The sequence below is a fragment of the Lolium perenne genome, chromosome 4, assembly GCF_019359855.2.
Source record: "Lolium perenne isolate Kyuss_39 chromosome 4, Kyuss_2.0, whole genome shotgun sequence".
Classification (NCBI taxonomy): Eukaryota; Viridiplantae; Streptophyta; class Magnoliopsida; order Poales; family Poaceae; genus Lolium; species Lolium perenne.
In genome coordinates this window covers 111,054,651-111,064,814 of record NC_067247.2, presented here as the reverse complement: position 1 = coordinate 111,064,814, position 10,164 = coordinate 111,054,651, and the positions used below count along the sequence as shown (strand labels likewise).

The window sequence follows — 10,164 nt, the reverse complement described above, 5'->3', positions numbered from 1 at the left end:
ATGGAAGCAATAAATATTGTTCGTAATTTATATTATATTAATACAGTGGTTTTTGTTTGGTTGTTACCGAGAATATATATAAGTGATAATTTTTCTAGTTTTTGTTTGGATGCCAGATCAGCACTAAGACCCACGCAATGCCCACGCAATTTAAAGTGTCCGAAGAATTAGTGTATCATCGTGTCAATTTCCATCAAGAAATCATTGTACAATCCTTGAAAAGGAAACAGATTCACATAGAATGCGACCAATCCCTTCAGGCATTGGCTCCCCACATGACACCCAATATCAACTCAATGTCATTGACATAACTGATGATGAATCGTGACAGATGTATCAAAGCTACATTACTGCTGAATAAGAAACAAAAAAACCAATATCTTAACAGCTCAGCGCACAACAGAATAACACAAATCACAATTACCACCATAGTCTCTGTCTCATGGTGGTAACTAGAAAGGATGAGGCAGAGAAAGCCGATGCACCAGCTAGCATCTCCACGCAAGAAGGCTCATTCAGCACTAGAAAAAGAAACACACAAGAAGATAAGAAGATGTCATGTAGGTGATCAATACAACATACTACACCAAATCATCAAACAAAGAAAAACGCACAAATCTGTCTGCGTGAGCTGTTAAATTTGATTAAATCCACATAACAAGAATTTAGAAAACCGTGATTTTGAACTCCGTTTCATTTTCCAAAACAGTTAGGTGTTTTAGAGCCGAGTTTATATCAACTCGGACTGAACCAGCTCATTATAAATTGGTAGTGAAACAATGGACTAACTGTGAGCAAGGTTTTACCCAATTGCTAAACTTTCTTTTGACCTTCCAAACAAGCCATCCAGGTTTCTTATATTCCTTTGTAGAATATATCAGTCCTTTGTTCCTAGACAACAATTAATAACCTATTAGCTCCTAGGAAAAAAAAACTGTTACCTGGAAGAGTAAATAAGATCTGCAAGGAACCTTGAGAATAACTAGTTATGTACCAGACGTAGAGAATGCAGCAGCTCAGGACATGGTGGATTAGGCTACAAGGACCCGGGGCAAAGCCATCTAGCCCCGATTTGTCGATGGGCTGAGACCAAATGCCAATACGAAGCTGGAATTGTGCAAAATCATGTGTTCTTGGATGTATGTAGACGACAGTTTCAGACATGATGGTAGGTAAGGACTTAGATGAGACACTCAGAGACCTTTCTTCTATGAAGAGGGGACGGTCTCTGATGCTTGTTATGGGGATAAACCGGCCCAACATAAGATCAGCAAGTTTGTATACTAAAATGTGAGAAAAGGAACTATCACTATGACCAACCACCAAGATCTCCGAGTCACATTCTACGAGATAGAGGGGGTAGCGGAGAATGTTTGGCGGACATGTGGCAATTAACTTCGGTGGTGACGGTTCTCGAGAGCCTAAGCCTATCTGATCCTGCAGGGGGTGATCAATCTGGAGAACAGTTGATGTAGCATCAATGGCAGGGGTTTGGTTATGAACCACATATAGCTTGCCACGGAATGACAAGGGTCGAACACTCCGTGGGACCTTCCAGCTTGTCACAGTCCAATGCCTGTCCTGCGAGGTAGCAAAGGCTACACGAGATTGATAATGGGATGCAAGCATGACGGAGGTAATCCCAGCATTGCAGGAAACTGAAGCACATATATCGTATCTGATGAAGAACCACTTCTCACACTCAGGTACTTGGTTGCGATCACCATCCAGCTGAGTGAGGAGGGTGGGCAGTGGTGGGAGCTCTGCAATGTCGCCAGTGAAAGGGTGGAGGACACAGATGAAGGTGTCTTCGTCCCTTTGGAGTAGGAGGAGGCCGTCGACACTATCAAGCGCGCAGTGGTTTCTGAACAACGGGAGCTTGGCACGGACGAAGGTTCCCGTGTAGAGGTTGAATAAGCGGACGTACCCACCCAGCTTGCCATATCCAGGATAGAGGCCATGACCCTCGGTGAGCATCATCCAGCGGCGCGGGTGGAAGCGCAGATCGGTGACGCCGCGGCCGCGCGGACAGAGGGTGCCGGACCGCCAACCGGTGCAGACGGCACGGAAGCGAACATAATCCAGGAAATCGTCCTCCAAAACACGCCCCGCTATCACGCGAAGCAGATCACCATGAAGGATGGACGCCCATGGAGAGAGAGAAGAGGCCGCCGCCATGGCAGCATCAGAAGTTGCCGCCGCGGAGCGCCGGCGCGTCCTTGTGCACGAAGTCATGGCCAGCGGCGCGGAACCGGGAGAGATCTCGACAGTGTCGTAGTCGTGTGCTAATATGCTGGTCTGATGAGGCAGATAGGATTCATAGGAAGGTAGAAGCTCAACGAACGTTTTTGGTAGGACAAGTAATCAGGGTAGCATAAAAAAGGTAAGGAAAATCAATCATAGATTTTATTTGTGATTTTGATGTGCATATGTTGCCGGTGCATTTCAGGGCTTTCCTCATCGCTTGGCTCGTTGGCGTGCCAACACAAATCCCAGATGCCTAGTGTATGAATGAACGGGATCCGCTCCTAGCCACACTAAGGCTGGTGCCAATGCATCACCCCACTATAGCCTCGCCACGTCAGCTTTTACCATCACTCTCACACCACTCTCACCCCATGGTGCCAGTGCACGGGCTATAGTGCCAGCTCCCACTTCTCTCTCCTCCCTACCGCCCCCACTAGCACCGCTATCACCTCCCTCTCGCCCCGCTCTCGCCTCCAACACGGGCTATAGGCGGGCGGTACCGCCCCTACCGCCGGGCGGTGGAACCACCGCCCGCCGCTAGCGTCTCGCCCGCCTCTCGCCTCCCTCTCGCCCCGTCGCGGGCGGTACCGCCCGCCCTCCAGCCCGCGTTGGCACCAGCCTAAGTTCTTCACTGAAAGTTTCGAACCGTTAGAGGTGGAAGCCTGAAAACCATTATCGATTGTCGTTATAATGCTTAATTCAGATTATGGAGGTTCTGGTATTTGACTCGGTTCAGGCAGTTGCTTCTGAATCCGGCCACTACGAGTTTCTTCAGGATTCCCTTCAACCTGATGGTAAATCAGAACTTACATGACTGTGCTACAATCTACAAGTATCAAGCATATTTATCTGTATCAATAGATTCCTCGGGAATAAGCAACAATGCGTTTGCAAGATGCAAGGCCAGCCAGTGCAGGTGGTCGGATGAAAGCAAAGCTTCGCCACGACCTCACGATGTCGGATCATCAATATTGAGTTAGTGTTTCAAGAACTAGCTGGGTGAGCTGGTGTGTCGTCAGTCAATGGCCATCACAGCAACATCAGAGTATAAAAGCAGGAGCTGGCCGCCTCACAAGTCACAAGAGAAGCGCACAGACGACTCGCAGCACTAACTCAATATTGCTGACGTAAACGAAACATTGTGCTGAACACAAACAAAACGATAGTTTAACAGCAGGACAGAAGGGCGTGCATAAATCAGACTACCACATATTCTGTTAAAGCTAACTTGAGAGTGCGGCACAGCAGGACGAACTGTCCTGAAGGGGCAAATACGAAAAACGACCCGCTCCCAGCCCCCCCCCCCCCCCCTCCTGTAGCCGCTATTGGCACAGGTTGCCGGGTAAAGATTCCACGGTACTGGACAGAAGAACTCACATGTAAAAATTCCCCAGTCCAAAAACAAATCTTACGAGTTAGGACACCCGATCTTCTTAAAATAAATTGTTAACTGTCAATAGTAAGGTCAGGGGCAACTAACTAGTACTACGTAACAATGGACTAACTGTGAGCAAGGTTTTACCCAATTGCTAAACTTTCTTTTGACCTTCCAAACAAGCCATCCAGGTTTCTTATATTCCTTTGTAGAATATATCAGTCCTTTGTTCCTAGACAACAATTAATAACCTATTAGCTCCTAGGAAAAAAAAACTGTTACCTGGAAGAGTAAATAAGATCTGCAAGGAACCTTGAGAATAACTAGTTATGTACCAGACGTAGAGAATGCAGCAGCTCAGGACATGGTGGATTAGGCTACAAGGACCCGGGGCAAAGCCATCTAGCCCCGATTCGTCGATGGGCTGAGACCAAATGCCAATACGAAGCTGGAATTGTGCAAAATCATGTGTTCTTGGATGTATGTAGACGACAGTTTCAGACATGATGGTAGGTAAGGACTTAGATGAGACACTCAGAGACCTTTCTTCTATGAAGAGGGGACGGTCTCTGATGCTTGTTATGGGGATAAACTGGCCCAACATAAGATCAGCAAGTTTGTATACTAAAATGTGAGAAAAGGAACTATCACTATGACCAACCACCAAGATCTCCGAGTCACATTCTACGAGATAGAGGGGGTAGCGGAGAATGTTTGGCGGACATGTGGCAATTAACTTCGGTGGTGACGGTTCTCGAGAGCCTAAGCCTATCTGATCCTGCAGGGGGTGATCAATCTGGAGAACAGTTGATGTAGCATCAATGGCAGGGGTTTGGTTATGAACCACATATAGCTTGCCACGGAATGACAAGGGTCGAACACTCCGTGGGACCTTCCAGCTTGTCACAGTCCAATGCCTGTCCTGCGAGGTAGCAAAGGCTACACGAGATTGATAATGGGATGCAAGCATGACGGAGGTAATCCCAGCATTGCAGGAAACTGAAGCACATATATCGTATCTGATGAAGAACCACTTCTCACACTCAGGTACTTGGTTGCGATCACCATCCAGCTGAGTGAGGAGGGTGGGCAGTGGTGGGAGCTCTGCAATGTCGCCAGTGAAAGGGTGGAGGACACAGATGAAGGTGTCTTCGTCCCTTTGGAGTAGGAGGAGGCCGTCGACACTATCAAGCGCGCAGTGGTTTCTGAACAACGGGAGCTTGGCACGGACGAAGGTTCCCGTGTAGAGGTTGAATAAGCGGACGTACCCACCCAGCTTGCCATATCCAGGATAGAGGCCATGACCCTCGGTGAGCATCATCCAGCGGTGCGGGTGGAAGCGCAGATCGGTGACGCCGCGGCCGCGCGGACAGAGGGTGCCGGACCGCCAACCGGTGCAGACGGCGCGGAAGCGAACATAATCCAGGAAATCGTCCTCCAAAACACGCCCCGCTATCACGCGAAGCAGATCACCATGAAGGATGGACGCCCATGGAGAGAGAGAAGAGGCCGCCGCCATGGCAGCATCAGAAGTTGCCGCCGCGGAGAGCCGGCGCGTCCTTGTGCACGAAGTCATGGCCAGCGGCGCGGAACCGGGAGAGATCTCGACAGTGTCGTAGTCGTGTGCTAATATGCTGGTCTGATGAGGCAGATAGGATTCATAGGAAGGTAGAAGCTCAACGAACGTTTTTGGTAGGACAAGTAATCAGGGTAGCATAAAAAAGGTAAGAAAAATATATTTGTGATTTTGATGTGCATATGTTGCCGCTGCATTTCAGGGCTTTCCTCATCGCTTGGCTCGTTGGCGTGCCAACACAAATCCCAGATGCCTAGTGTATGAATGAACGGGATCCGCTCCTAGCCACACTAAGGCTGGTGCCAATGCATCACCCCACTATAGCCTCGCCACGTCAGCTTTTACCATCACTCTCACACCACTCTCACCCCATGGTGCCAGTGCACGGGCTATAGTGCCAGCTCCCACTTCTCTCTCCTCCCTACCGCCCCCACTAGCACCGCTATCACCTCCCTCTCGCCCCGCTCTCGCCTCCAACACGGGCTATAGGCGGGCGGTACCGCCCCTACCGCCGGGCGGTGGAACCACCGCCCGCCGCTAGCGTCTCGCCCGCCTCTCGCCTCCCTCTCGCCCCGTCGCGGGCGGTACCGCCCGCCCTCCAGCCCGCGTTGGCACCAGCCTAAGTTCTTCACCGAAAGTTTTGAACCGTTAGAGGTGGAAGCCTGAAAACCATTATCGATTGTCGTTATAATGCTTAATTCAGATTATGGAGGTTCTGTTATTTGACTCGGTTCAGGCGGTTGCTTCTGAATCCGGCCACTACGAGTTTCTTCAGGATTCCCTTCAACCTGATGGTAAATCAGAACTTACATGACTGTGCTACAATCTACAAGTATCAAGCATATTTATCTGTATCAATAGATTCCTCGGGAATAAGCAACAATGCGTTTGCAAGATGCAAGGCCAGCCAGTGCAGGTGGTCGGATGAAAGCAAAGCTTCGCCACGACCTCACGATGTCGGATCATCAATATTGAGTTAGTGTTTCAAGAACTAGCTGGGTGAGCTGGTGTGTCGTCAGTCAATGGCCATCACAGCAACATCAGAGTATAAAAGCAGGAGCTGGCCGCCTCACAAGTCACAAGAGAAGCGCACAGACGACTCGCAGCACTAACTCAATATTGCTGACGTAAACGAAACATTGTGCTGAACACAAACAAAACGATAGTTTAACAGCAGGACAGAAGGGCGTGCATAAATCAGACTACCACATATTCTGTTAAAGCTAACTTGAGAGTGCGGCACAGCAGGACGAACTGTCCTGAAGGGGCAAATACGAAAAACGACCCGCTCCCCGCCCCCCCCCCCCCCCTCCTGTAGCCGCTATTGGCACAGGTTGCCGGGTAAAGATTCGGGTAAAGATTCCACGGTACTGGACAGAAGAACTCACATGTAAAAATTCCCCAGTCCAAAAACAAATCTTACGAGTTAGGACACCCGATCTTCTTAAAATAAATTGTTAACTGTCAATAGTAAGGTCAGGGGCAACTAACTAGTACTACCTCTGGTCCCTATTAATCGACACTGTCACTGCACTAATCTACGTGCATGCACTGAACTCCTCCGCGTCGATGAAAAACAACCCTAGGGAGTACATACCTAAACGCTTGCAAGGAAGGACACAAATAAACATCATGTTTGATCTACCAAGCTACATGATTGCTGAAAACCAAGTTTAACAGTGCTGAAAAACAGGAGGTAAGCGCATTTAATTTTACAAGCTACAGTAACTTAACAATAGATAACATGTGGATACATTATAGCGAAGAGGACGGGACGATGACGCATGGCAATCTAACTAGTCTTCCTTCTTCATGGCAGCATGAAAATCCAAGCTTCCAGCTTCTGGATATAAGGGACCATTCATGACTAGAGAAAAGAGCACAAGTACAAAAGAACATGTAAGATACGTGATTAAACCAATTGCATCAATATGATCAAATGTGAAACAAGAAAAGCACATGTATAAAAGAAGCAAGGAGCACGTACATTAGAAAAAAAAACAGTTCCTGCAAAATCTGCAATAACTTCATTTCACAATGGCAATAAACTAGCATAATCATTTACCTTATTTGCATCCCCTACCACAATTCTCTAGCATGTTTCTTCTAGCATAATCATTCGCCTTATTTCTTAGCCTACCATAATCATTGGCATAGTCTTTTAGCTTATTCAATATGATTGGTGGATTGTGGTGACTAAAACCAACCTTGCCAATTTTTTGGTCATGGGCAACAAATTTGCTCTAGTTTGGATGGTTGCTAACAATTTAGCATGCACTTGCTCACTAGTCAACCCTAATTCATTTTTCTTGGCAACATTGGCCAAAACATGGACAACCAAAACCCTATCTAAAATATTAGTATATGCTAGCCAAATTGTGAGATTTGCTTGGGTCCAAACGAAACACACCCCACAGTCTTTAACAAGTTACATGATATTATCCTTGGCACTAATTCTGAAAGCAACCGATGAGTAGTATGTGTGCCAAAAATAGGACAACAGAGCAAATCACCAAAGATCACAAAAACCTTCACATGACTGCTAGTTGCCAAAGATGACAGATTATTTTAGTCAAATTGCATACAAAACCATGTCTCCCTACAAAGAAGTGGATACACAGCTGATTGGTTGTGTAGGAGAACAAGGATCGATGAGGGCAAATTTCAAAGTTGATTTAATAGATACTCCATCAGTATAGGGGATTGCAAGTGGATTAGGACGAATCTGAATTTCTGACATGAGTTTTTTGTCAGTTGGATGTTGATTGGGGGCAGACATTATTTGTGAGGATTGAGCATCTGACCAAGTTGGATTGATAGTCGGTTGCTAATTTGTTAGGATGATAAAACTAGTGGTGATAACTGAGCACATCATAATCGCTCCATGGTGCTAGTACAGAAAGAACGGTTTATCTGCTGGTAAACTTACCCAAAAACGGAGCTTTCTCTTCACCTTCCAAAAAAGCAATCCAGCTTCACTTGATTCCTTTTCCGAACATAACAGCCCTTTGTTCCTACAAGGGTCACAAAGAGAATATAGTAAGCCCGCTAAATAAGATGACGTACGTAGGAACAGTTGTAACATATAAGGAGCAGCTAGGAAAAAAACAAAGTAAGGGCAGCGGTGATATACCAGACATCGCGAATGCAGCAGGTAATGACGTGCTGGATGAGGCTACGAGGACCCGGGTTACAGCCATTTAGACTGCACGTGTCGATTGGTCGAGACCAAGCACCAGTATTGAGATGGTATTGTGCAAAAGAACGATCAGTTGGATGGTTGTAGACAACAGTTTCAGACATGACAGTAGGCAGCACCTTAGAGGAGACACTGAGGCACTTGTTCGCGAGGAAGAGAGCACGGTCACCAATGCTTTTCACCGGGGTAAATGTTTCCAAGATAAGGTCCTCAAGTTTGTAAATCACAAAGTGCGACCAAGAGCTATTGTTATGGCCAACAAGCAGGATCTGCGAGTCGCACTCTACCAGATGGAAACCGCAGTAGAGCTTATCTGCCGGACATGTGGCGATCAGCTTTGGCGGCAGCGGCGGCGAACCAGGCTGCAGGGGAGGGTCAATCTGGAAAACCAATGATCCACTAGAGCTAGGATAAGATTGCGCCAAGAATAGCTTGCCTCGGAATGACAAGGTTGACCTATTAACCGGGATATCCCAGCTTGGCATGGTCCATTGCTGGTCCTGGGAGGTGGCGAAGGCCAGACGCCGCAGACGACTGAACATAAGCATGACGATGATGGATCCACCGGTGCAGGAAACGGAAGCGCATATACCGCATCTGATGTAGTACCATTTTGACAGCTCGGGATCAGGATTTGCAACAGGAAGATCATTGTCCAGCTGAGTTAGGAGGGTGGCAAGCGGTGGGAGCTCAGCAATGTCTCCTGTGAAAGGGTAGAGGAGGCGGACGGCGGTGTCTTGGTCTCTCTGGAGAAGAAGGAGGCCGTTGACAGATTCAAGAGCGCAGTGGTTCCTGAAAAGCGGGAGCTTGACTCGGACGAAGGTTCCCGTGTCAAGGTTGAAGAAACGGACATAGCCGCGCAGCTTGCCGTGCCCGGGGTAGAGACCGTGACCCTCCGGCAGCATCATCCAGCGGCGCGGGTGGAAGTGTGGATCGACGACCCCGCGGCCGCGCGGGCAGACGGTGCCGGACCTCCAACTGGTGCAAACAGCGCGGAAGCGGACGTAATCCAGAAAATCGCCGGCTAGCACGCGCATCGCTATCTGGCGAACCATATCCCCTGGAAGACGACACGCCCAGGGGGAAGAGGTGGACGGGGGTGCAACTTCATCTGAGGCCACCGCCGCGGCAAGGCGGCGCTTCCTTGCGCGCGCAGTTGTGGCCTGCGGCTCGGAAGGGCGTTTCCTAGACATCGACGGAGACACAATGCGTTCCAATCGTAGATCTGATTCGCAAATTAAGAAACAGAAGAGAGTGAATTTTACCCAGGAGAAACAAAGTTGAAGAGATAAATTACACGGAGAAGAGGTGCAGTACCACTGGAGTTGGGAATTAGAGCCGGTGAAGGCTGCTGGAAAACGTTTAAGGGGGTTCGCCGGCGTTGGCGGTTCAGTGCCATGGCTGTCTGCTGCTGACCCTGACCTGCGTCCATTCCTTCCAAAACTCTTCGGTCTCTGCCTTCATTAGAGGATTTTATGCGTCGGAAGAATCCACTCCAGCATGTTCCAAAAAAAAAACTACTGGTCTAGCTTTCTTTTTTCTGGCCCCAATTTACGGGACGATCATAAAGTTTGAGTTATGAGCATGTCCAACATGATCATTTTAGCGCCCGCAAGAGTTTTGCCTCTCCAGCTGACGCGCGCAGCATAAGGCCATCTTCAACGAGTCGATCCAAAATGGACATTCAAAATAGCCGGGCCGCTAGGCTGGAGTGCAGCGCATATTTCGACCACCCGGCCGCCAACGGTCGTTTCGCGTCCGCTTGCG

General features: G+C 48.4%; 3 protein-coding genes across 3 annotated transcripts; all 3 read right to left on the bottom strand.

The window, feature by feature from the left end:
• Positions 1-256: 256 nt before the first annotated feature.
• Positions 257-2,178, bottom strand: LOC127304420 (uncharacterized). Its single transcript, XM_051335110.1, has 2 exons — positions 1,397-2,178; positions 257-353 (listed from the first exon to the last, which is right to left on the bottom strand). The coding sequence occupies exons 1-2, from the start codon at positions 2,176-2,178 to the stop codon at positions 257-259; spliced, it is 879 nt and encodes a 292-aa protein (XP_051191070.1).
• A 7-nt stretch (positions 2,179-2,185) lies between these two features.
• On the bottom strand, positions 2,186-5,198 carry LOC127304419 (uncharacterized). The gene is made up of 2 exons (XM_051335109.1): positions 4,346-5,198; positions 2,186-2,298 (listed from the first exon to the last, which is right to left on the bottom strand). The coding sequence occupies exons 1-2, from the start codon at positions 5,196-5,198 to the stop codon at positions 2,186-2,188; spliced, it is 966 nt and encodes a 321-aa protein (XP_051191069.1).
• Positions 5,199-6,855: 1,657 nt separating this feature from the next.
• LOC127302973 (uncharacterized) lies at positions 6,856-9,648 on the bottom strand. The gene is made up of 3 exons (XM_051333709.2): positions 8,332-9,648; positions 8,128-8,212; positions 6,856-7,065 (listed from the first exon to the last, which is right to left on the bottom strand). The coding sequence occupies exons 1-3, from the start codon at positions 9,588-9,590 to the stop codon at positions 7,060-7,062; spliced, it is 1,350 nt and encodes a 449-aa protein (XP_051189669.1). The 5' UTR covers positions 9,591-9,648; the 3' UTR covers positions 6,856-7,059.
• Positions 9,649-10,164: the final 516 nt, after the last annotated feature.

Coding starts and splice junctions, on each gene's coding strand:
- LOC127304420 (XM_051335110.1), bottom strand. CDS start 2,178: ATGGCGGCGGCCTCTTCTCTCTCTCCATGGGCGTCCATCCTTCATGGT. Junction 354..1,396: donor CGAGAACCGTCACCACCGAA/GTTAATTGCCAC, acceptor TTTCTTATTCAG/CAGTAATGTAGCTTTGATAC.
- LOC127304419 (XM_051335109.1), bottom strand. CDS start 5,198: ATGACTTCGTGCACAAGGACGCGCCGGCTCTCCGCGGCGGCAACTTCT. Junction 2,299..4,345: donor ACCGAAGTTAATTGCCACAT/GTCCGCCAAACA, acceptor CTGCCTCATCAG/ACCAGCATATTAGCACACGA.
- LOC127302973 (XM_051333709.2), bottom strand. CDS start 9,590: ATGTCTAGGAAACGCCCTTCCGAGCCGCAGGCCACAACTGCGCGCGCA. Junction 8,213..8,331: donor TGCTGCATTCGCGATGTCTG/GTATATCACCGC, acceptor TGACCCTTGTAG/GAACAAAGGGCTGTTATGTT.